At 42.0% G+C, this 27,645-nt stretch overlaps 1 protein-coding gene across 1 annotated transcript; it reads left to right on the forward strand.

Moving 5' to 3' along the window:
* Window positions 1-3,207: 3,207 nt before the first annotated feature.
* rpgrip1 (RPGR interacting protein 1) lies at window positions 3,208-27,645 on the forward strand (the record flags this gene model as incomplete). The annotated part of the gene is made up of 29 exons (XM_084042388.1): window positions 3,208-3,295; window positions 3,426-3,479; window positions 4,188-4,305; window positions 5,280-5,488; window positions 6,254-6,353; window positions 6,979-7,116; window positions 7,524-7,629; window positions 9,785-9,808; window positions 10,120-10,266; window positions 10,587-10,660; window positions 11,212-11,260; window positions 12,346-12,450; window positions 12,864-12,914; window positions 13,616-13,792; window positions 14,378-14,495; window positions 14,890-15,053; window positions 15,816-16,161; window positions 16,643-16,815; window positions 18,063-18,301; window positions 19,148-19,263; window positions 19,877-20,088; window positions 20,945-21,048; window positions 21,778-21,886; window positions 23,353-23,389; window positions 24,388-24,482; window positions 25,056-25,245; window positions 26,341-26,425; window positions 26,734-26,867; window positions 27,407-27,645. 29 exons carry the CDS (start codon window positions 3,208-3,210, stop codon window positions 27,643-27,645), a joined length of 3,801 nt encoding a protein of 1,266 aa, XP_083898514.1.

The following is a 27,645-nucleotide window of genomic DNA, read 5'->3' on the forward strand; positions in this document are numbered from 1 at the left end:
AGTATAAAACATTTTCTCACATCTCTGTCCTGTTTTATTTAAAGGTAGGGTAAGTGATATTTTTATTGCTTAAAACAAAAAGTTAAAGCACTATATTCTGATAGTAATCATTGCTATAGAGTGTTTGTTCAGTAACGTCTCCCTGTCTTTCCAGCTCTTTAATAAACAGAAAATACATGAACAGGTGGGTTGCACATTTTCACTTGTTTAATCTGTATCATGTGTGAGTTCTCTATCCTGATAGGATAACATTTCTACCCCAAATTGAAAATGCATGTTCTGTTTAATAAAGAGCTGGGGAGATATGGAGACTCCCGTTACTGAACAAACACTCTATAGCAATGAGTACTATCAGAAATAGAGCTTTTTAACCAAAGTCACTTACCCCTTAAAAGTATTTTTTTTTTAATCGTATAATGCTGTTCTGCTTTACACATTTTTGGCATTCCCTTAAAGGCTTGGCAACAGCTCCAGCCTCTCTTCACCTCGCTTGGAATAACTGTAAAGCACAGATCCGAGAGCAGCCGTGTAGCTCGTTTAAGCTCCCACATCTATTAGAGGACAAACCACAGCACTGACTCGGGGTCAGCATTCTGTTGCTAATCAGATTATCACAGAGATGGGATTAGCTTTGTAGCAGATGGGGCCACATAGACAACAAACCCGAGAGGCGAGGCAAGTTTATGTAGCACATGATCTGATCCGAGTTCAGAGAATCCATGTAATGTGTTATAGAACTCTAGTAGTGACTGTGTGTTTTTAGAGAGACCCTGAGATAAGACCATTACAGTAGTAATTAACTTCCTGGTGAGATAGTCTTGTTTGGACATTAATCCTCAAATGCTTGCTATATTTAAAGATGATAATAGGCTTACTTTAATAACAGAAAGCAACATGTAGCTTATATTATGCTATTGTGACTACCATTTACATATGTTTTACGCTCACCAGTGAAGTAACCATCCACACTGCTGTGACTCCATCTCTAGAGGGTAGCCTCTAAGTCGCCGTGCGATTGTGTCCCTTGGCGAAAGGAAGGGGAGGGGGGGAATTAAAGGGCTGTGGGTGGGATCGTGGGATAGTAACCAGACACAGAGACAATCCTGCTACCGGTTGACAGCATAGCAGGAGCATCTCACACACTAGCTCTTCAATAGAGGCATCATTTTTTGGATGACTGGGAAAAGGTAAGATGATTACTTTGGACTATTAATAGTGGATAGAGTAATTGCGTCAGAAATATAGTCAACATTTTCATGTATTTTTATAGAGTTCTAGCTAGGATACTCGGGAGTAAATATAATCTATTGGCAAATGTTTCCTGTGTTTACTTGTTTACATGTCAGATGAAGCCGTACAACAGCCTCCAACCTGTGACAGACAATTATTGCTATATAGGCCTATCTATATAGTTCACAGCATTTTCTTACAATGAGTACATATTCTCTGGAAAATTCTGGTATTGTTACAAGATTTCACAAATCTTTGTTATGTGTTCAATTGGACGGATGACTGCAGTGGCACTGACAGGGGACAGCTCCTGAAGTGTTGAGCAGCTTACACACACACACAGACGGCTGTTTACTTCGCTCAAGCAAAAAAACAGATTATACCATCACAAATTGACCGTCTGTATTGTAGCCGAGGCTTTGACAGCAGCAGATGATCAAATAAATGCATCATTTGGACATGTGTAAGACTTTACAATAAGCAGTGGTGGAAAGTACATTTACTTAAGTACTGTACCAATACTTTTACTCCACTACATCTCAGAGGGAAATATTGTACTTTTACTCCACTACAATTATTTGAAAACTTTAGTTGCAAGTTACTTTGAAGATTTTGATTATTACCAAACATATGTTAACCACTTCAGCCCTATATACATTTCGGCCATTTGAAAATAGCCGATCTACAAGCTCACAATGCGTCACGATGCGATGCATTGTGAGCTTGTAGATCTGCTATTTTCAAAATATATTCATACATTTGAAAACTAGAAATGGGACGTACTGCATAATGACTACTTTCTACTTTTGGTACTTTAAGTATATTTTGACACCAATACTTTTGTACTTTTACTCAAGTACATTTTGAATTCCAGACTTTTACTTGTAACAAAGTATTTCTACATTGCATAATTGATACTTTTACTTAAGTAAAAAAAATGTAGTACTTTTTCCACCACTAACAATACGTTTAATTGCCAAATATAAGAAATGTTTGTTCTCGACACTTTTTCATGGACTACTATTGACAAAACGGGTTGCTAAGTATAGAGTGGTACACATGGTACAGGCTAGGGACAACAGCACTTTATATTAAGTACAAGGGTTTTGTGCAGCTTGCACAAAACACACAATGGACACAGCCTGTGGGACGAAATATGAACACAGCCTCTTATATGTCTTGGACCGTGCAAGACACACACGTCTTGAGCAGTCCAAGACAGTACAAGAGGCTGTGTGCATATTCTGTCCCAGGGCCAGAGTGCATTCAGTCAGCCTGCTGGCACAGCTGATTGGTTGCAGTAGTAGACAGGAGGAATGGTGATATATGGTTTTATGTGCATTGGACTGGTGTACACACATAGTTCTACTTATTAGGTTGAAAAGCAACATATTTATTAGGAGCTTAAATTACCTTTTTTTTTAACCCTTTCAATATGGGGACGCATCTCTGTCATTTTAGATTTCTTTGGCTATTCAAAAATAGCAGATATACAAGCTCATAGTGCTGCATCGAGTGCCGCGCTATGAACTTGTAGAACTGCTATTTAAAACAAATCGTGAAAATGTGTGGAAATCTTTGAATATATATATTTTTAAAGCGAGCATTTGTATTTCAAATCTTTGCTTCTGGGGTGTCCCTGGAACTAAATATTTTACAAATGTTTGTTTATATTTGTCTAAAGATATAAGCACTCGGGGCCACGCTATGAGCTTGTATATCTGATATTGTTGAATAATAAATAAATTATGAGATGTGCGTTCCTGCATTGAATGGGTTAAGTTAGCCTTTTTGTTTAGCTTGATACTGCACGACTGAATAATATTTTGTGGTCTGTTCACCCTCACATTTTTTCCAATTGGTTCTTGCATTCTGGAGGAATTCAACGAACCAGCCAGGCGCCAACCCCAAATCTATCACTGATGTCTTCAGTACCTGGAGACTGCTGATTGGTTGGCCTCTGAACGGAGCAGTGTGATGTCAATAGAGGTGGACGAGACGGCCGGGGACCTCCCTGTCAGAGATGTGGGACTGATGAGGGGGGGACTCATGCCAACGGTCACAGGTGTGTTTCTGTGCGTTCATGTGTAATGTTGTGCCCACACCTTTATGCGTGTACATTTATTTTTAGTGTGTGTGTGCTTGTCTTTGAACTCATCCACGCCGAGTTTCTGACTTTCCTGTCCGCTCCTCAGATTCTGTGCGTGACGTGAAGCCCTGGAAAAAGTCTCACATCATGAAGATGAAAGGTATGACCAGTGACCATAACCCGTTAGGAAAAATAGCTCATAGCTCAAATAGTTTGCTTACAGCTGTGGTACTTCAAAAAGGACACACGTGTGAAATGAGTCCTGGGATTTGTTTTCTGTGTGATTTTGTGTTTTCTAATACAGTATATCGTTGTATATCTTGCAGTGTAAATGGCTCTCACACTGCCTGATATAATTCCTTGACTTTTCTATATATGTCCAGTGTGTACTGGAATCAGTGCTGAGACGTACAATATCAACCTCTAAGAAACACAGCAGATCACATGGTCTAGAGACAGTATAGTGGACAAACACTGCATACTGTAGCATACTCATTTCAAATGAGTCATAGATTCACTTGCTATGACAGGGCCAAGCAGAACCCGCCTTAATATGCATTCGAACAACTTCCACTATATGTCTGTCTGTCTGTCTGTCTGTCTGTCTGTCTGTCTGTCTGTCTGTCTGTGTGTGCACGCGTGTGCGTGCGTGTGTGTGTCTGTTTCTCTCTCTCTCTCTTTCTCTGTCACTGTTTCTCTCTGTTGGTCTTTCTCTCTGTCGCTCTTTCTCTGTCTCACTATCACCTTCTCTCTTTCTCTTTCTCTCTCTCTCTCTCTCTCTCTCTCTCTCTCTCTCTCTCTCTCTCTCTCTCTCTCTCTCTCTCTCTCTCTCTCTCTCTCGCTCTCTCGCTCTCTCTCTCTGTCACAGACCCACAACGTCTCTTCAAGGTTCCCAGGGAGCATCTGGAGGAACAGTGTCTCCGGTTGATAGAGGAGAACAGCGTGCTGAGACAGCACACAATCACACAGGAGCAGAAGATACGCAGGTATAGCTCACAGCCACACACACACACACACACACACACACACACACACACACACACACACACACACACACACACACACACACACACACACACACACACACACACACACACACACACACACACAATCACTCTGACATATGTGATTAAAGAGTGTAATTATTTTGTTTATTTTATTCTAGATTTAGATAAAGAAATATAATCAAATGATTTAGTCATACTTACTGGAGGCAATGGTTTAAAGGAGATGTCTAGGTTAAACTCTTTAAAAGAAGAGGAACAGGAAGTACTGTGAACACATGCTTTATTCTTAAACCTAATTTAGGCTCTGCTGTGCGATGACGTTGCGCACTATAAGAACGGCCGAGAATAGCGTACAAGCTTTTGTACGTTTGTAGGTCGGCTGTTGTTTGGAGCATGCATGAATTGGGCTTCAGTGGTGGAAAAAGTACTCAAATGTTTTACTTAAGTAAACATATCAAGATCGCAATGTAGAAGTACTCTGTTACAAGTAAAAGTCCGGAATTCCAAACTTGAGTAAAAGTACAGCATTATTGGTATCAAAATGTATTTAAAATACCAAAAGTAAAAGTATTATTATTGTTTGAGAATAGCAGATCTACAAGCTCACAACGCGTCGCATTGCGACGCGTTGTGAGCTTGTAGATCGGCTATTTTCAAATGGCCTAGGTATAAAATAGGCCTAAAGCGGTTAATCATAAAACTAAAGTTTTATAATCTAATAATTTATATCTACAAAGTAACTAGTAACTAAAGTTTTCAAATAATTGTAGTGGAGTAAAAGTGCAATATTTGACTCTGAGATATATAGTGGAGTAGAAGTAAAAGTATAGACATTTGGAAATACTACTAAAAGTACCTCAAAATTGTACTTGAAAAGTACAGTACTTGAGTAAATGTACTTAGTTACTTTACCCTCCACCTTCCGATACGCTGAACTCCTCTCCGTCCCCCAGGATGTCCACCAAGCTCATGCGTCTGCAGCAGGCCCGTCCCGGGACGGCGTCGGCCAGGGAGACGGACATGGACGACACCATTCAGGAGCTGGAGGGCCGCGTGAGCAAACTGGAGGGCCAGAAGAGGGCGCTGCAGAACAAACTTCAACTGGCCAGGCAGCACATCATGGACATGGGCGCGACACGCACGCACTACAAGTTCAATAAAGGTGTGTGTACTCAGTGGCAGGGCCTAGGGGTTCAGAGTACACTATAACATAGCAGATCTACAAGCTTGTAGATATGCTATTTTTTTATTTTTGCGTTTTTGCAAATCTTTGAATACATATGTTTTTTAAAGCGATTTTTTAAAGCAAACTCAAATATTTGCTTCTGGGGGGTTCTACAAATGTCTTCTAAATCCTAATATTTTTTTGAAACAAAACTTATGTTGCTATAATATCAGTGGTTCTCATGTCAAGGACCTCCCAAAATGATATGTTTTTGGCCGCGGACTCCCATCTCAAAATATTTTGTACCAGGGACCCCCCCAGAAGCAAAGATTTGAGTTAAAGATGTATATATTCAAAAATGTACACACATTTTCACGATTGTTTTTCAAAAATAGCCAAAGAAATCTTAAAATGACACAGATGCGTTCCCAGATTGAACGGGTTAAGTGTGTGTCTGCGTACAGAAACACTGCATACCTAGACAACAACTGCTCTGAAAACTGGAGCAGGTGCCTTCGGCTGACAGAACAACTCAAGTGAAAATCATTTCCACAAAGGTGGAAAGAAGAAAGCGGCGCTCCAAAATAAAAGATGCAAGACTTTTTTCACATTTTCTTTTAATATGGCGCGTTTCGGCGCGTGGCCCTCATCACGCTCTGATGAAGGCCACACAAACAATGGTGTCTTTTTTCTGCCCTGTACATATGTGTGTCTAATAAAGTATTCAATCAATCAATCAATCCTTCCTGTCTCTGCTGTCAGGGCGGGGTTTGGACGGAGAGGGTGGAGTCAGGAGAGCGGCTCAGGCGGCCCCGCCCCGTTACGGCCCCGCACTGGAAGACACAAGAGACAACGAGAGATTGTAAGCACAGTAGCACATTCTGCATGCATGTGTGTGTGACTGTGTATGGATGCTACACTGACGTTTAGACCAGAATAGAAGAATTCAAAGTTTCCTTTTCTGGCGCTTTCCCTCTCTCTCGCCACTGTGCTCAGATCTGTCTTTGGCACACTTGGTTCGTAGATCTGCAATTTCACTACTTCTTCTTATACTCTTTTTTAAATGTATTCATGGAAATTATTAGATTTTTTCATTTTATTTATGAAATACTTTTGGAAAATGTTGGAATTGTTTTAATTCATGAAAAGTTGTGATTGTCTTTTGTTTAAACTTTTTTTAAACTTTTTTTTATGTGCGAAACGAAAAAAGGGGATATTTACACGCGACCCAAATTGGTCCGCGACCCAAACATGGGTCCCGACTCACTGTTTGGTAAACAGTGCCCTATGGGATCTTCACCATGTCTGACATTGTTCTGTTTCCCACCCTCCCACATTTCTCCCTTGCCCCCAAACCCGGCCTCCTCCGTTCCTCATGCACTTACCCTCAACCATTCCTTCGTTCTGCTACCTCCACCCTTTCCCCCGCCCTGTGTCCTCCACCCGCGGCCTCACCACTGCCTCTGTCCCACCCATATTCCCAGCAGGGCCAGTGTGATGGAGACCCAGCAGAGCAGGGTGGCAGAGCTGGAGCTGTCCGCCCTACGAGACACCCTGAGAGAGAGAGACAGAGAGATGGAGGGAGCCATGAAGGACATGAGGAGACAGCAGGCAGACATGCACAGGTGGCTGCAATCAAATCACCACCACAACAATCACTATACGTTTTTAGAAAAGGAGATTTGCCTGAATAACTGAATGCACGTGTATGTACTATGTAAGCTTAGTGACACAGATTGACTGCACAAGGCCCTGGTTGAACACATACACAGCACAGCACACACACACGCACAGGGAAAATTGTAGCCAGTTACATTTGACTAATTCTAATTACCTGCATGTAACTGGTAACTTAGTAATCATTGGATTGCTTAATTGAATGCTGTATTCTATTTACATTTAGGACTATTCCAAAGAACAGACCTAATTTTTAGGTTACTTATTACAATTACATATACTGTACCTGTAATTAGTATTCTGTTACCAATACCACACACTGAGTGACTTCTCGCACCTCTCGCTTCCCTGTCAGAATGAGCATCAAAGAGAATGTAGACGTGATCCGTCTGCAGAAGCAGCTGTCAGAGAAGAGCGCCGCCCTGCGGGTCGCACAGGAGAAGTTCAACCACCTGCAGAAGGTCAGAGTGTACCTCCATTCATTTACTCATCCATTCACCACCACCAGTCAGTCATTCCAAGAGTTTTTTTTTATTATCCCGTTAAGATCTGAGGCCGATTCTAAAATGCCTTCTGAATCAGTAGTTCTCACACTGTCAAGATTTTTCAACAATGTTGTATATCTGCTATTTTTAGCCGCATGCTGAAAGCTGGCGGCTCTACAGACAGCACTAGTCCTAGTCCGACACCCGAGTGACACCTAAGTGTCATTGGCTGTCCTGGCTGTCCTTCACACTTCCCGCCAATGGGGAGATGGCTCTTTGCAGCACCCGCCTCTCCTCCTTTGACACCTATTTGTCATTGGCTGTCCTGGCTGTCCTTCACACTTCCCCCCGTTTAAGCCAATGGGGAGACGGCCCTTTGCAGCACCCGCCTCTCCTTCTTTGCAGCAGAGAGAGAGAGAGAGAGAGGGAGAGAGCCTCAGGCAGGAGGGTTAGCCTAAATGCTAGCGTGCTTCATTAGACCTAGTTTGGCTATTAAGTTATTATTTGGCCATGTTCACACTGACTTCAATCTTAGCTATTGTTGGGAAGACCTGTGTGGTGTCACAAAATGTTGCCACCACTTATATAAAAAACATTAGAGCGTTTAGCGTCGCAGATTCTGTGACGCTATGTTGCCAGGTTTGGCGAGAGAAACAAGCAATCCAAAAAACAAGTAATCAGGTCTATGAACAGATTGGGGCAAGAAAAGCCTGCCGCATGCGGCTTTATTATGACTTTTGGTCATTTCTTGTTGAATAGCTAACGCTAAAATCGAAAATGACACTTCTTTCCCGGTTTTAATGGGTTAATACATTAGCCTAGTCACATACATTCTGAAAATAAATTGATGTGCATTTGGATAATATGTTTTTTTTGGTAACTTTCCTGCCCCCTCATCAAAAACATATAATCATAAATCAAATTAGAGGTCTGTTTGCAAACATTACCAATGTGAACAATCCCTATTACAGCCTTATAAACAGCAAATGCACTTTTACAAACCATCCTGTTGTCTATGTCAGAGCTAAAAACATCTCCACTGCTGTTAGGTTGTTGTTGTTTATTTTCGGTGATTGTTTTAAATTTGCATCATATCACTTATTGGGACTTTAATATGATAGTATACCTTTCAACAAGACGCTTCCAGGTCTGTAATTAAAGGTAGGGTAAGTGATTTTCTTTGGTTGAAATAAGTGTTAAATAGCGATGACACTAAGAAATGAGCAGGCAAAATTGGAACTGGAACACTATAAAAATGAAGCTTAAAAATGGGTACTTTCTCCTGATTGGCTGAGATTTTGACACCTACCAGAAAATGTATTTTCTGTTTATTAAAGAGCTGGAGACAGGGAGACTCCTGTTACTGAACAAACACTCTATAGCAATGATTACTATCAAAATATAGTGTTTTAACCTTTTAACAAAATACTTTTTGTTTTAACCCAAACATATCACTTACCCTACCTTTAAGTAAGTAGCCTACATTGTATTTAAAACTGTATTAATCTCAGGAAACTAAACAGCAGACACATTACACGCATGGAGGATCAAATCAAGGACATTCCGCAGAAGGCTTGTTTAAACCATTGGTTCTCAAAGTGGGGTCCGGGGACCCCCAGGGGTCTTTGGGGGGGTTCCAGGGGGTCTGCTATTCAAAAATAGCAGATATACAAGCTCATAGCGCTACACCGAGTGCCGCGCTATGAGCTTGTAGATCTGCTATTTTTGAAAAATCGTGAAGATTTGTGCAAACCTTTGAATGCGTATATTTTTAAAGCGAACATTTGTAACTCAAATCTTTGCTTCTAAGCAAAAATAGTTTGAGATGGGGGTCCGCGGCCAAAAATCATTTTGGGGGTCCTTGACATGAAAAGGTTTGAAAACCACTGGTTTAAACAGTAGTGTTTTAAGGTGGCTCTTATAAGTATCCACCTGTGGTAGGCCATTACAGCCTGAAAGGCTCTGTCACCTTCAGTTATTAATCTGGTACGAGCAATGACTAATAGGCCCTGGTCGGCTGACCTTGGTGTCCTGCTTGGCACATCACGTTGTAGCAGGTCAATGACCCGCGATGTACAGTACCTGTGTTTCATTCTGCTGTTCTTTCTCTCTTAATCCCCCTCATCTGCAGACATACGAGAACCAGTTAGAGGAGGTAAAATACATCTTTAATACATATGTTTGGACATTTACTGCACCAAATCACTGATCGATATATTAAATACTCATTTTAAATGCAGCTCATACCGATTGCATCTCTCTCTCTCTCTCTCTCTCTCTCTCTCTCTCTCTCTCTCTCTCTCTCCCCACCTCTCTCTCTGTGTGTGTGTGTGTGTGTGTGTGTGTGTGTGTGTGTGCGTGTGCGTGTGCGTGTGCGTGTGCGTGTGCGTGCGCGTGCGCGTGCGTGTGCGTGTGCGTGTGCGTGCGTGCGTGCGTGTGTGTGTGTGTGTGTGTGTGGACCACCAGAGCCAGCGGTCATTGAAGGAGACCCATGCAGCTCTGCTGGAGAAGTTGGAGGAGCTCAGTGTTCAGCTGAAGAACGAGAGGCAGAGAGCCTTGTCCCTTGAGACAAAACTGACCACCGCTAACCTGTCTCTGAAATCACTTGAGCAGGTAAACACTCTTTATTACAACTAGCATGCGCGCACGCGCGCACACACACACACACACACACACACACACACACACACACACACACACACACACACACACACACACACACACACAGACACACACACACACACACACACACACACACACACACACACACACACACACACACACACACACACACACACACACACACACACAAACACACAAACGCAGAGCATATCGCAAGCACTTATCACATATGACCAGAAGTGGGCGATGGTGTTAAGTGGAGTGGCTCTTGAATGAAATGGCTTTCTAAGCAAATCTGTTTCCCCTCTCAGTTCAAGGAGAGGATATCAGACCTGGAGGGAGAGAGGACTCTCCTGAAAGAGAGCTATGACGCCCTGTTGGACAGGTGAGTTCCAAAACTGAAGTATTTCACAATACTGCAATTTCTACAACTTACCGTGGGTGCCAGCATTCTCCCCATTGACTGCGCTTTGCTGTTTAAAGCTCTAGACTCCACGACGAGCAAATCCATGTAAAAAAAAGCATCCATTCATGTAGCGTGATGACCCTGGCTACAGCCTGGAACGATAACATTTCACTCGCGAGGGGGACGCATCGCGCATGACCGGTTTTCCCCACAGGAAACACATTCGGAGATATAGGCGTTTTAAAGAAGGAAATAGACAGGAAGCGGATGGGAGCCATGTTTTTTGTTTCCGGTGATCTATCTGGCCGATCCTTCTCAGGATCACAATGGGTACTCCCAGAGCTGCTCAACCCCCTCCCGTGTGGAGAAAAACGAAAAAAACTAAAAGACACCAAAACCGTACCGGTACGGTTATGGCACTCCGCGTAACTTTTTGCACCTTTTGCAAAACAGTATATATACGGTTTTGGCAGCCCATGTGTTAAGTAGGCCTGCTAAATTTGAGTACTTTTTCCACCACCGCTCCTCAGTACCTTTTCCGCCAAGACTCATCACAAGGTGAAGGCGGACAAGACGGCGGTGACTCCTTCTCTCTCTCTGGAGAGAGGGAACGTCCAGAGGCTGGAGGAGATACTGCGAGGAGAGAGGGAGGAGAGACACAGGCTGGAGGAGGAGATGGAAAGGTTGAGAGAGAGACAAGAGAAGGGGATATTGGAGGAAAAGAGAGACCCAAATAGAGGTATAAACCTTTTTTATGGCTTCAGTACCACCTTTCCCTGATTTCTAAATATTCCCATTTAAGCATTTTGAAGAATAACATTACAGTTTACAGTTTAGGCATTTAGCAGGTACGCTCTTAATCCAGATCGACTTACAGTAAGCAAGGACACAAGATAATATATCATAGAACATCATAATAAACATAATACAAATACAAATACAAATCAAATGCTTAAAACTAGTAATCTAATAATAAAGTAATACATAAGTAAACCAATAATCTAATAATAACTGCAGTACATTATGTAAACCAAGAACCTATCATCAGCCTACATTGAACTATACACACTATAGGATGCCAGGTCAACAATGACCTGGCATCTGTCTACATAACATGCTATCTAAGTGACATTGTAGCCTTTGAAACAAATATGAAATGGAGTGAATGAGTTGCGATTAGTGCCTCCTGGGCATACTGTATTTGTTTTAAACAGTCGCCAAGTCCAGTTTTGATGTTGATGTGTTTGTAAGTATTGCTTTCTATTCGATTGATTTAATTTGGTTAAACACTTTCAGATCAGATGTTATCATTAAACATAACAATAAATGTTTCAATGTTCTACTTCCTCTCACAAAACGCCTGTATTACAGTACTTCCGAAGTACCCTTATTCTCCCATTTGAGAATTACTGCTGTAGAGTATTACTGTAGTATGGAATCGTCAAACAGCTGCAGTTCCCTCAAGGCATATGTGTTGTAGAGTGGCTCCGAGCATCTACCAAAAGCCTAAAATCTCCCCTGGCCAAGGGGAATTCCTCTTTTAGGCTAGTGGTTAAGATGTACTGTAGTGTCCCTTCCCGTGCGGGATACCTGGAGCACTAGCTCCAAACTTTCAGCCAACTTTGTGCTGTTATTACCTTTTCGCAGCTTCGTTTCTCTCAGAGGTGTCTGTGTTGACGAGAGACAAGAGAGAACATCTGGAGCAGGAGCTTTACCAATACAAAGAGCAGGTCATCACTCTGCAGGACCGACTAGACTCCATTCCCAAGGTTTACACACCTTGTCATCAAATATACTCTTTTATATATTGTTGTTGTCGGGCAGAAACCATATTTCAACTTTTTATGGTTACTCTTACTTCAGTGCCCATAAAAGTATCGTCTTCTTTTTTAAGTCAAAGTAAAGTTGGGTAAGTCTGTCGATTTATAAATATTTAGCCAATGAAAAGTATTAAGAAGACCTTGTCCCTGGCAAAAACTACACTTTTTACATTTCCTGAAAAGTAACGGTCACACACAAGGTTTTTGCCTGACAGCAATGATAATACTCCATCCCCGAGGTCTCACACACCTTGTCATCAAATATACACTTCACTGTTTTGTACACACACATTTTGTTTTTTAATCCCGTTGCTGTTGCCTCTCTGACGCCCTTCTCATCCCCCTGTCGTCTTGTCTTTCAGGAGTTTGAGATGAGCATCGAGGAGCTCAGTGAAACTCTTCTACAGATCAAGGTTGGCCCTCTGTCATGTCCTTCTAATGTCATCACATTGCTCATGACTTTTCTAAAATATCCTACTCCAGCAGTAGTAGTGTTACTCAAGTAATAGATAACTTCTGTTGAAAACTTCTCAAGTACACACAAAGTAGCTCTTTTGAAGAGAGTAACAGCTACTTACTACTACGTTTTACAACAACAAAAAGTTAACGCTCCATAGTCTGATTGTAATCATTGCTATAGAGTGTTTGTTCAATAACAAGGGTCTCCCTGCTCACTTCTTTGCGTCATCACTTCCAATGTCACTTGTTTATGCTGTATCCTGTGTGAGTTCTCTCCCCTGATTGGATACAATTGGTATCCTGACCTGAAAACGCATTTTCTGTTTACTAACGAGCTGGAGATACAGGGATCGAGACGTCTGTTACTGACCAGACACTATAGCACTGATTTCTATCAGAATATAGAGCTATTTAACACTTATTTTAACAAAAAAAACTAAAACACTTACTACATCTTTAGGTCTTAACAGCCCCCTCCTATACGCTCATCATGAGATCACCATCACAGAAACCATCAGCTGGGTGAAGCTGTAAAAGCAATTCCCCCTCCCCCGGGGGCCCAGAAAGTATTCCTCTTTCCCTTTCCCCATGAGCGCGTCCCACCGACCAACAGAGCAAACAGACCATTTGGCCAACAGTTATTTTCAACCCCCAGGTGTTCAGGATGCAGCAGGAGAGCAAGGAGGCGCTGCGTTTCCTCAGGGACGACGGGAAGGCGGAGGAGGAGCTGTGCGTGGCCGACCTGGAGGCGTCGCTCGCCGAGACCTCGCTGGAACTGACCAAGACCAGAGAGCTGCTGCTGCTGCAGCACCGCATCAACAACGACCTGCAGGTACCAACAGAGGGCAGTGGTGGATATACAGTAGTTATATACTGTATGGTTGAATATATACTGTAGTGCCGTGGTTCTCAAAGCAGGGGTCCTTGAGGGAGTTCCAGGGGGTCCCCAGCTAAATGATGGATAATTAGGAACCAAATGGACCCTTATGGGTCTGTAACTCTGAGAGTGTACAAATGGAACCAGATGGTTCCATTTGTAAACCATAGCGGGTCCATTTGGTTCCATTTGTACACTCTCAGAGTTAAATTAACATTGATTTTACAATATAAGCTACGGGTCCCAGAGATAGAAATGCCATTAAATGGGGGTCCGTAGCCTAATGCACGTCAAACTGGGGGTCCTTGAAATTGAAATGGTTGAGACTGCTAGAGCCGTAAAAATCTTCTCTTATGGGGGTCCCTGGCATATATTTTCAAATGGGGGTCCTAATAAGTGTCAATTTGGGCGACTATGTACATGCACGTGCTTACAAACGCGTGTGTGTGTGTGTGTGTGTGTGTGTGTGTGTGTGTGTGTGTGTGTGTGTGTGTGTGCGTGGGCGTGGGCGTGCGTGTTTCCTCCTCATTTCTCCCCAAGGAAGAGATAAACGTTGTGAACCAGAGAGTAGAGATAGAGAAGGAGGAGAGCAGGAGAAGGTTGGCAGAGAAGGACAAGCTCCTTGCGAAAAGGATTCTCCAGATCAACACTTTGCAAGGTATGAAACACACCCACACGTAATATCCCAGAACTCAACTCAACTTAAAATATAGTTGAACTCCTTGAACACCTTGGTATAGAATAGAATCCTCCGACCCCCTCCTTTCCTCCTCCTTTCCCTGTGAATATACCTTGTGATTCTACTGAGCTTTATTCCAATGTTTCTTGTAGTGTTTTGTATTGTAGGTATTATGTATACTGATGAATTGAGTACAATGGACCACAATGGAAACAAGTCCCTGGGGCTTTTTGTGTTATCCTTTTAGCATAACCTTTGACTGTACTACATGTACTGTTAATAAAGTATTCAATCAATCAATCAAGAACCTGTATATTCCACTGATTTTGATTAATTAATGTTTAATTTGTTTTCTTCTTGTTCTCCTCAAAAGCCCAGCTGAAAGACATGGCCTACAGCCCCGCCCACTACAAACGGACCATGCCGGTCCAGTACACCTGGCCGGGGGCGGAGCAGGAAGTGGTGCAACCCGTCGAGGACGACGCCCCTTTCTCGCAGCTGAGGGCCGGAGAGGCTTTGTTGGAGATTCACCTCAAGGTGGCGCTGAAGATCCATCCACATATGCTTACACACCACCCAGACCCATTCTAAAACACCACCCAAGCATTCCATTCTTAAAAAACACCCAAGCAATCTATCTAAAACATAAATTCTCGACCTTTTCCATTTCAAGGACACCCAGTTTGATAGACATTAGGCGACGGAGCCCCCCCCCCTCCCCTCCCCCGCCCATTAGAGTTCTCAACGGGCCTAAAAATGAAGGCCCGGCCTTAACTGGGCCCTACTGGGCCGGCCCGAGGCTCGGCCCGGCCAGAACAATTACCATACTTTTAGGCCTGAAAACCCGAAAAACACAAAAATGTGTCATTATGTGCTTAATGTCCTAAAAGCTTTGAACTCAGCAGACTGGACCTTCCGTTCCTGAGGTAATGGCCAAAACATCTTGAAAATGGCCAATTTCGCCAATTTGTTTTTCGGGCAGAATTTGAGAACTCTACCGCCCATTTAATACCCTTTGTTTAGTTTAGTTTTCATCTCTGGAGCCCAATATACAGTACACTGCAAAAACCTCTGTGTTAATTTAACTCGGCGAGTGTATAAATGGAACCATTTGGTTCCATTTGTACACCCTCCGAGTTGAATTAACAGACCCGTAAGCATCCATTTGTGCCCCTGGTGGTCCCCGGACCCCACGTTGAAAGTCATTGATCTAAAACACCACCCAAGCAACCAGTAAACAGCTTTCTTCTTAGGATCATAAACCTCTTTGATCCATTTGTTTCTGTTTTGTTCCTCCAGGGTGCCACCTTCACCCCCGAGGGGCTCAGGACCGTGGCCGTCGTTCCGGCGGGGACGGACCGAGGCGAAGAGATCATGACCTTCTGCACCTACGGCCTCCTGGACTTCGAGGTGCACTCCACCCCTCTGGTGTCGGGCAGTCAGCCCAACTACGGCTTCACGTCCCGCTACGCCCTGTGTGCCCGCGACCTGGGCAGGCTGGGGGGCCAGGGGGCCAGGGTGAGGGTGGAGCTCCACCAGGCCACCGGAGGGGTCCGGTTCGTGACCCGCGGGAGTGGTCAGATGTCCCTGATAGGCGCCATGGAGAGACGAGGGGAACGCGTCAGTGGATGTGTCAACGTCGCAGGTAAAGGTGACGATGATGTCAAGGAAGTGGTGGGATATTTATTACTGAAGTAAAAATAGCAATACCACAATATATAAATACTCTGTCCTTTATTAAATATTTTACTTGAAAATACTGTATACTTAAAGTAACAAAAGTAAAAATACTCATCATTATGCCGTCAAAATTGTTCAAATTTTGTCGAAATCTTTAAAAAATAGCAGATCTACAAGCTGACAACACGTTGCAGACGCCTATTTTCAAATAGATGAAGTATAAAATAGGGCTTAATTGGTTAAAGGGATAGTTCACCCCCAAAAATATTACTTTTTTTCTATCGACAAGTCACTCTTTCTGTCTCCTACTGGAACCGCTGCCGGTCATCATATTATTTTTTTGGGGGGTGAACTATCCCTTTTAATGTATGTTTTACAGAACTTTTTACTCATAGTAAAAAAAGAAAATGAAAAATGACGAAAGTCATTCTCTTTCTGTCTCAAAGGCTCTGAGGGAGACATCGTTGGCGTTGTAGATTTCTGGGTGCGTCTGTACCCTCCGGCAGAAGCCATTGACATGCTGGTAGAAAGAGGACCTGACAGAATGATAGACAGACGGGCTGCAACGCAGAGGACTCCTGTACAGCAGTGTGTAGGCTGGCAGGACAGCACGCACGAGGTAAATATGTATACCGTGTCTCTCAGATCAGGGGCTTGTTTTTAGCTAACATTTGAACAGCGAGCCATCTAGAATAGGCTCTATTCACAGCAGCTATTATGAAGACATTCACAGGTGTTACCAATGATACTAATGGGGCTCTGTTCCATTCTGATCAAACAGAGTCAGGGTGCTGATATTGTGCATGTTGGCTCACCGGAAACACTCTGTTACACCAGTGGGTCTACAGTTGGGGTCCAGGGACCCTCAAGGGCTTCCAAATGGCCCCTTACAGATGTGTACACTCTCAGAGTTATGGGGGTCGTGGAAACCACTGTGCTAGACTAAATGGAACGGAGCCTTCATTAGTATCATTGGTAACACCTGGGAAGGAAGTGATAATATGACTGCTGTGCATAGAGCCTATAGTGCTTGTCCATACTGTACTGTCCCACATATTTGTGTGTACCTTTCTGTGTCCGTCTGACTATTTGTATGTCCGTCTGTCTGTCTGTCTGTCTGTCTGTCTGTCTGTCTCTCTGTCTGTCTGTCCGTCCGTCCATTCGTCTGTCCATCAGTCCCTGTCTGTCCGCGGCTAATCTCATAAACCAATCCTGAGATCCACATGATTTGATTTTTTATCTGGAAGCCAACTATAGAATGCTAATTAAATAGATTTGTACGTGGCCTTTGGTGTGCCTTTCGCACAAAAGGTTTCATACTGTACTGCATCATATGCAGTGGTGTAAAGTGGCAAAGTACATTTACTCAAGTACTGTACAATTTTGAGGTATTTTTACTTTACTGGAGTATTTCCAATTTCCAGTACTTTTACTTTTACTCCACATCTCAGAGGCAAATGTTGTACTTTTACTCCACTACACTTATTTGAAAACTTTAGTTACTAGTTACTTTGTAGATTTTGATTATTATTACAAAACATACATTAACCACTTCAGCCCTATATACATTTTGGCCATTTGAAAATAGCCGATCTACAAGCTCACAATTGGTTGCGATCCGACGCATTGTGAGCTTGTAGATCTGCTATTTTCAGAAGATATTTATACATTTTATACATTTGAAAACTTGTGAAATGGGACATTCTGCATAATGAGCACTTTTACTTTTGGTACTTTAATTTAGAATCCCGGACTTTGACTTGTAACGGTAGTATTTCTACATTGCGGTTTTGATACTTTTACTTAAGTAAAAAAAACTGTGAGTACTTTTTCTCACCACTGTACTGCATGTCGTCACCCACACAGGTCAGGGAACAGTTTGACTTCGGCGGCGGCATCCCCAACGAGCTGCTGGTGGTGCTGGAGCGCTGCGTGGGCCTGAGCGCCCGCTGGCCCGGCCTGCTGCCCGACGCCTACCTGACGTACCGCTTCTACGACCTGCCGCCGCACGTCTCCCCGACCGTGCAGTGCACCGCCGACCCGCTCTTCAACGACGGCACCACCTACCCGCTGGCGGTGACCGCCGACGTCCTGGAGTACCTGAGGTGTGTGTCGTTTTTTCTTATTTTGTGTGTGTGTGTGTGTGCGTGTGCGCGTGCGCGTGCGCGTGTGTGTGTGTGTGTGTGTTTTGCATGGGTGCATCATGGGTGACTGCATGTCAAGCAGTTTAAGTCATCTGTCATGCTCTGTGGAAGGAAATTAATAGAAAAACGATTGCATTTGAGCCTTGCATCTTCCTCATGCCGTTGACCATTAAACCCTCTAGACTTAGTAAAGTTGTCTCTGCACTTGGACAGCTTTCTTCTGTCTACACCAAACCACAACGCAACGTGTTGTGAGTTTGTAAATCGGCTATTTCTGGCTAATGTTCAAGTGGTTAAGTTGGCACAGGCATCATTTCAGAAAAGGTAGGGGATGGCAAAAAAAAGCCAGATTTAGAAATATATATTTATAAAAACTATTTTTGTGCAACACTTTTGTTTATAAAATAGGGCTCAAGTGGTTAATTAGTCTGATATATTTAGTTGATTATAATTATTATTTTTATTATATTATTATAATTATATCATGTTGATTGATTGATATAAAGATCAACACATTCTAAAAAAAACATGTGTTTCAATGTGTTTGTGTTTGTTTTTTTAAATTAATCGAAAAAGTAATCAATAGAATAATAGCCAAAAATATATATTTGTAGTTGCAGCCCCAAATTATATAGGGCTTAAGTGGTTAAAAGCATGTGGACTTCTTGCAGTGGCTTGATTCCTTGTTGTTCACTTGAGCTGTCACCAATCCAAAGCATAACTTAACATTTGTACATGTCAGATATCCCTGTGTCCTGAAAATGTGACTTTTTGAAAATGCAGAAACTTACAATGTTGCTTGTCTAGGAGTGGCAGTCTGTGGGTGTATCTGTTTGATGACAGCGATGACCAGACACCACCAGCATACCTGGCCAAGACTCCTGTCCCCCTCATATCCCTGGCTACAGGCAAGGAGATCAGAGGTGAGAGACAGAAGAGAGGGACTTGTCTTTTCCCACAGTGCGGCCAGGCGAGGCCGAAGCAACCCAATCGCCAGAGGAAACGTTGTCACTTTACATTTCTGCAGAAGCGTTTAACATCAACGTTTCTGAACCCCAAAAAGTTAACATTTTAGGTATGCTACATTTCAATGTTTAGGTTTAGGGTTAGGTTTAGGCATTGTTTTTTGTGAGTTTCAGGTTAGGGTTAGGTTTAGACATAGTTTTTTTTGAGGATAAGGTTAGGATTAAGTTTAGGTTTTAGGGTGTGTTAGTAGGCTACAACATTGAGGATTGACTCCACATGGTCTGCATCTACAGCCCTGTTCACATGCTATGTTTTTGTGTTTTTGGGGATTAAAAACGTAACGTACAGTGACAACGTTTTCTCTCGGCAGACAGAAGTAAACAGTGCAAGCCAGGAAATTAATCATGATTTACTACATAAAAACAGATTTTACACCAGTTTTTCTCAAACACTGTTGTATGATGTCAAGGACTACTAAAGTGATATTGCCGCTGTCGGTGGAAACTTTGTAAGTCCAAAACCCTTACTTTTCAGAATATGTAAAAAAAATCATGTGTTGTGTCCTGCTAGGTGATTACGTGCTTAGAGACGCAGGTGGAGCACCACAGGGCATGCTACGAATGCTCATAAAATGGAGGTACCCTTTCCAAGCACCAGAGGGCGCCTCAGGACGGACAGAGACGCACAGAGGGGAGAGACGGACAGAAACTCAAAGGAGGGATGTGAAGAGGAGAGAGGAGACTGAGGAGACACTAAGACCCATAGCCAAACCCAGATTAAAGGTGAGGTTCTTTCATTCGTGCATGTGGTATCACAATGTCTTTCATGCTGTGGCGAGCTACAAAAAAAGTCCAGTAAACAGCTTTATTTTTAGATTTCACTTTTCCCATTTTCTCCAAAGTCATAACATTTTTACTGAACTTACCTGGATAATAGGCTCTATGCACAGCAGCCATATTGTAAAGAAATTGGGCTTCTTCTTACTTCCTTCACAGGTGTTACCAATGACACTAAGGCTCTGTTCCATTCTGGTTAAGGTGCTGATATTGTGCATGTTGGCTCACTAGAAACACTCCATTTTGGTTCCCAAATGGCCCCTTATGGTGGGTGTGTAACTCTCAGAGTTATGGCGGTCCTTGAAAATAAGACAACCACTACGCCACACTAAATGGAACAGAGCCTTAATTAGTATCATTGGTAACACCTGTGAAGGAAGTACAGAAGGGGCCCAATTCATTCCCAATATGGCTGCTGTGCATAGAGCCTATTGAATCAATGTTGGCTAGTGATCATTGCACAGTCAATGATACATTAAAACAAATCATTCCACTCTTTAAAGTACAATTCATAATTCGCTATTCGTCATACATAAGTATATGTATTCTGTATAGTACAATATAAGTGGTTAAGCCTCCCATCCAGGTAGTCATCATTGGACATTTGTTGTTCTGTCCCTTCACTACAGAAACAAATAATCGAGTCGAGAGATACCACACCAGTACATAAAGAGACAAAAGCTCAGGTACCGTACATTGGAGTTGTATTTTTTGGCACTCAAAAATGCAAAATATTAATTGCTGATTACGTGTTTTCAGTATACTTATGTTAACATACGTCAATGTATGTATGTATGTGTAGGGCAAGCCTCGACCTCCACCCATCAAAGTCAGAAGACCGCAAGAGGACCCAGAGCAAACCATCTCTTTGAAATCACCGGCCACACCGAAAAGGTCCCCGAAAAGGTCACCTGACCCCTGTCACAATTACAATTTAGTCATTTAGCACCTTACAATAAGGAAGATAATCACATACATATAGAATGCAGAGAGACAGTGTAGTGCCTCACGAAACTAGGATCCCAGGTAAACCAAGAAACCTAGCATCTGCCTAAAACGCATACTATATAGATTACATTCTTAGCATTGTTGTCAAGAAAACAGACCTAAGTGACACAAATATGAAAACGAATGATCAAGATATGTTTGCATGGTAGCCAGGTCTTGGTCAATCGCTAGCATCTGACCTCTGTCACCTGACCCCCGTCTAAAAAGCTAAAAAAGCATTATTTTACACATTGGGCTATTCAAAAATAGCAGATATACAAGCTCATAGCGCGGCACCGAGTGCCGCGCTATGAGCTTGTAGATCTGCTATTTTTGAAAAATCGTGAAAATCTTTGAATATATATATATTTTTAAAGCAAACATTTTTAACTCAAATCTTTGCTTCTGGGGGGGTCCCTGGAACAACATATTTTGATGGGGGTCCGCGGCCAAATACATATAATTTTGGGGGTTCTTGGCATGAAAAAGATTGAGCACCACTGATATAGAAACATACGTTTTCAGAAAACTGTTGAGATTTAGGAGACATGTAGAATCGGCTTCAGGTCTCAATGGGTTAAATTACTACTCATTCATGACTTTCCATTTTTACATACCTAATTTACTGTAATGTACTGTAACGTATAGATCTCCAGAGAAAGGCACTCCCAGACGGTTGCGTGGCACCCAGCGATCCCTGTCCCGCACTGCATCTACGCGGTCTAACAGGAGCTCTGTCAGCGATGTCCGGAGTCAGGTAGGAACTTTATCATTTTAGAGTTTAGGCCGGGTTGCCTTCCCAGGTCCTGTAAACTTTGGCAGGCATTTATGACAAATATTTGTCAAGAATATGACAAATCTGACTGATACATCTTGATCACATGATTTTAGAGATAATGGGTACCGATTTGTGTGAGGTTCGCAAAAAATATGTTGTAGCAAGGCCTGTTCCGAAGAAACACAAAAAAAAAACACACTGGTGACAATAACACCTGTAGATAAAGCTTCAATCCAGAACTGATTTAAATGAATAAAATGTTATTTTAACCAATCTGTACGGTAGATTATGCTAATAACTACTGCCTGAAGCTCATAACTCAGTGGTGGAAAAAGTACTACAATTATTTACTTAAGTAAAAGTACCAATACTGCAATATAAAAGTACTCTGTTACAAGTAAAAGTCCAGAATTAAAATTTTAAAAAGTACAAAAGTATTGGCATCAAAATGTACTTAAAGGACAACTTTGGTTTTTTACAACCAAGGTTTATATTTTAGCTTGTAATTAAAGTAAATAAATGATGAGTGTAATTTTTTTTTCATTTACTGCTTTCTATAGTTTTAGCATTTTTTACAATATTTTTTACAGTGGGCGGGGGCATTCTGTCCGGTGGCTAAATATGACTTTTTTACACAATAAAAAAGGTCCGGCTGTCTGAGATGGCCAGATGTGAGTTATTGGGGGCTAGAAGAGCTATTGTAAATAATAATAAAGAAAACGCTGGGTTAATGTGTTAAAAAAATACATATTTAGCCACCGGACAGAATGCCCCCGCCCACTGTGAAAACACTGTAAAAAAAGATTGTGAAAATTGCTAAAACTATAGAAAGCAGTAAAAAAAAAAAATTTAACACTCATCTTTTATTTACTTTAATTACAATCTAAAACATAAACATTGGTTGTAAAAAACCAAAGTTGTCCTTTAAAGTACCAAAAGTAAAAGTACTAAATATTTGAAAATAGCAGATCTACAAGCTCACAACGCGTCGCGATGCGACGCGTTGTGAGCTTGTAGATCGGCTATTTTCAAATAGCCTAGGTACAGTATAAAATAGGGTTAAAGTGGTTAAGGTATGTTTCATTATATCATAATTTACATCTGAAAAGTAACTAGTAACTAAAGTTTTCAAATAAATGTAGTGGAGTAAAAGTACAATATTTGCCTCTGAGATGTAGTGGAGTAGAAGTAAAAGTATTGGAAATTGGACATACTCAATTAAAGTACAAATACCTCAAAATTGTACTTAAGTACAGTACTTAAGTAAATGTACTTAGTTACTTTCCACCACTGAACATAGTACATGCGTAGTGCACTATACCTGGGTTTGAATCCAGAGAATGACATGACATTTATGGATTGCAGCTTTGATATTAAATAATTCATAAAGGAAACGGGTTGAAAATGTAGAAAACAGACTTGTGTATGTTCTCTCTCTGGAACAGGTGTCTATGGATGAAGAGCAGGATGGACGTCATAGTGGTAAAGCCTTACATTCACATACATACAAAGAAAAGTATCAACCCCTCTCACAATCCTAGGCTTTGTTCAGACTGCAGGCAAATCCTTTCTGTTTCTCAAATCTGATCTTTACACCAGTGGTTCTAAAACCTTTTCATGTCAATGACAATTGACAACACATTAATACGTCTTTGGTCGCTGACCCCCATCTGAAAAGATTCCGTTCCCAAGATTTCATTTTTTTTGCCAAAATTATCCCAAATGTTTCACATTCTTGCAAGATTTTTTGAAAATAGCAGATCTACAAGCTTGCAGTGTGTCTCGTTAATTTATAGATCTGCTGAATTGCATGTCAACCCCCTTAGATGTGTGGTTCAAATCTGATAAGCAAAAATATTTCCATGTGTTTGCTTGCTGTTCAGACTTGATAAAAAACAATCTGATTCCATTCTGCACAGGCCAAAAATATGATTTGGGGCTGCCAGTCTGAACATGGCCCTAGATACGGTACATTCATGTAGCGTATCATATGCAGTTTTTACTGGGATGTTTGACATGCACTGTCTTTGCACATAGAAGCATAACTCCAGGGATGTGTTTCAATGTGGTCAAGTTCAATGTTATCTTAAGTGTAATATCACACAAGTGTCTCAATACACTTAACTCATTGAGTGCCATTAACGTGTTTCATATGTTTTTACCGCTATGGCTCAACGTGCCAATGACGTGTTTTTGAAAAAATAGTAAAAAAAAAAAGCTCCATCCACTCCTTGTTTAACTTAGAACTGAAAAAGGCTGTATCTCGCTTCCTAAGCACTTTTTGTTTTCTGTGAAAAAAACTCTGGCACTGGGACAAAATAATATAGAAATATTTTTTGTTTATTCGTTTTTGTTCTTTTACATACTCATAGGTAGTACAATTGAGTGCCAGAATTGCCAAACGTTTAAAAAAAAAAGAATCTGGCACTCAATGAGTTAACTATAAGAAAAACAATATGTTGACTGGATTCCTCCACCAGCAGCTGCAGCAGACAGTGAAACCTCAGGATCCACCAGTTCATCTTCTTCACAAAGTGACATCATCATTATTCCAACCAAACCAGCATTCAGAAAGGTAAGTCATGGACAACCTTTGTGTAATAAAAATTTAAGAAAAAAAATATGCTAGGCTCATTGTTTACCTGCTTTCAATGTACAGATTTCCATATATTTGTTTAGATTGATGCTAGCTTCTTGGTTTAAATGTGATCCTAGTTTTCTGAGGCACCACACTGTCTCTCTGCATCCTTTGTATGTGATTACCTTGCTTTTTGTAAGTCACTCTGGATAAGAGCATCTGCTAAATGTCTAAATTGTAGTCACTAAGGACTTGGAATTCTGATCTCATATCAGCACAGATATGGATGTACAGTAAACGGAACAGGCGGTTCCCGAAACATTTTCAGCTCGAGATCCAAAAGAGAGATCTCCCCACTATTACACAAAATGTGAAAACTGCTGATCTGATGTTCCACAATGCATTTACATCACGTTAGATCAGCTGTTTTCGCAATTTTTGTAAACATTTGAACATTCTGGATCTGTGTTGCCTAAGACATTTTGTTACCTCAGACCGACGGCCAACTCGCGTCACAGCCCTGCATTTGACGATGACATGAATCCGGGTTAATTTTCTTTGGCGTTGCAGGGAGACAAGCTGAGGGTGGAGATTCTCTCGCTGACGTTCGGCCCCTCCTCCCACGTGGCCCTGGACAAATCGGTGCAGCGCGTGTTCGTGGAGTACCGCCTCCTGGGCGTTCCCATGGAGACTACGGAAACGCCCATGTCCCTCCGGAAACCGGAGGATGGAGAGGAGATTCACTACAACTTCACAAGAGGTGTGTAGCCCATTGGTTCTCAAAGTGGGGTCCGGGGACCCCCAGGGGTCCTTGCAGGGGTACCAGGGGTCCCCAGCAAAATGTGTTAATGAAGCGTCACAATCATTACATTTTTAACCACTTTAACCATATTTTATACTTTGGCTGTTCAAAAATAGCAGATATACTGTACAAGCTCATAGCACGGCACCGAGTGCCGCGCTATGAGCTTGTAGATCTGCTATTTTTGAAAAATCGTGAAAATGTGTGCAAATCTTTGAATATGTATTTTAACTAAGTGAAATTTTTTAACTAAAATCTTTGCTTCTGGAGGTCCCTCGCAAACTATTTTTCAGATGGTGGTCAACGGCTAAATACATTCAATCAATTTGGGGGTCCTTGATATGAAAAAGTTTGAGAACCACTGGTGTAGCCTAATATCTCCCTTGGCAGAGGACGGACTCCCCTTTGGCTGAGCTGTAAAAGTTTGGTTCCATATTTCAATGTTTTTTCTTAAATGAATGCCCTACTTCATCGTACTAGTGTCACACAAAAGTAGCAAAAATAGCTAATCTGTGTCTGTGGGTTTTGTACATAATTAACCAATACAAAGTATTAACAAGAGTGAGTGAGTAAATAATAACTACATTGGTTTCATTGGAACACACCTTATTTTTTCCATTTCCTAAAAGGTAATGGTTTTGGACATGCAAGCTTTCCACCCGACAGTGACGATATGGGAAACGGGGTTCCAGGCCGGTTATACAGTATATTGGGGGCTTGTCCGGGATTGGGTTTCTTGTTAGTGGGAGGGGTTCAAAGCCGGGTGTATAGGAGATTCCCTTTTAGATGAGCAGTACAGTATTAAGGTTAGTTTATCACACGGACGCAGACACATACCAGTGGCCACGCATGCAAGTACAGCATGCAGTGGCTCAGGAAGTAGAGTGGCCACTTGAGAATCATACGGTTCCCGGTCCGATCCCCGTCTCCTCCTGACTTTGTGTCGATGGGTGAATGAAATGCACATTGTAAAGCGCTTTGATGTGACAGACATTTACCATTTATTTGATAACTATTTCAAAGCCCCTTGCCATGCTCTGTGTGTCCTTTCAGTGATCTATGTGGACGGGACAGAGGCGGCTCCGCTCAGACAGTACCTCTATACCATGCTGGAGGGCACTGACCCCAGCCAGGGCAGGTAATTGACATGCACACATCCCATACTGTACATACAGTACTTAGTGCATATATCATACAAATACATATTTGTCAATGAAAATATGCACAGCACATACACAGAATTGTGACTGTCAGAATTGTGACTGTCAGCATTGCAACGCGTTGTGAGCTTGTAGATTAGCTATTTTTGCTATTTCACATACTGTAAGTAGATAACATGCATCTGTGTGTGCGTGTGTGTGTGTGTGTGTGTGTGTGTGTGTGTGTGTGTGTGTGTGTGTGTGTGTGTGTGTGTGTGTGTGTGTGTGTGCGTGTGCGTGGCCACAGGTTAAAGTTCACAGTGGTCAGTGAGCCGATGGATGAGGATGAGGAAGAGGAGTGTGTGGACGTGGGACACTCTTTCCTGGACCTGCAGGAGTTGTTACTCACAGGAAATGATGTCAGCGAACGCCAGATTGACAGTACGTGTCTTAGCCACTTGAGGCCCAGCTTATGTTCTCGGGGAAACATTAGACAAAAATTGCAGCGTGGCTATTTTTGGCCACTCGGGTCCAGTTTACTAAGTCTAGAAAATGTAAGAGGTCAAACACAAAACTGAAATATTCTGGGCTGCAACTCATTTCTTAGTGATCATTCTACCACTAAACTATTCGAGTAATTGAGAAGGATTGTGACGTGTTGTGAGCTTTTGTAAAGTATTTTTTAAATTTTATTGTATTTTTTTGGGCCTATAATGACAAAATAGGCATTGATTATGTACTGATTATTCTATAAAAAATGATCGATTATTGATAAACAATTTAGATGTATGGCTAGTCTAAACTGGTTCTCAAAGTGGGGGTCCAGGGACCCTCAGGGTTCCTTGAGGGGGTTTCTCTAACTCTTAGAGTTTAGGGTCCATTTGGTTCCATTTTTACACTCTCAAGAGTTATTGCGGTTTTAGAACCACTGGTCTAAACATATGAGCTCATCTTTACGTTTGTTTGCTTTCCTTCTGTAGTTTTGAGCGTGGATGAGGAGAGTGAGGTGATTGGACAGCTGAAGGTGTCTCTGGAGGCAGCTAGAGCTCTGACTGGGATCTACTGGGAGTTTCACCAGCAGAAAGACACCCAAAAAGCAGAGGAGACACTTGAAGAGGAAGATGAGGAAGAAGAAGAGGAGGAAGAGAAGGAAGAGAAGGAAGAGAAGGAAGATCACCTACAAGCCATAGATGATGATGAGGACAGCGACTTTTACTAA

The sequence above is a fragment of the Gymnoscopelus microlampas genome (assembly GCF_963454915.1).
Source record: "Gymnoscopelus microlampas genome assembly, chromosome: 19".
Classification (NCBI taxonomy): Eukaryota; Metazoa; Chordata; class Actinopteri; order Myctophiformes; family Myctophidae; genus Gymnoscopelus; species Gymnoscopelus microlampas.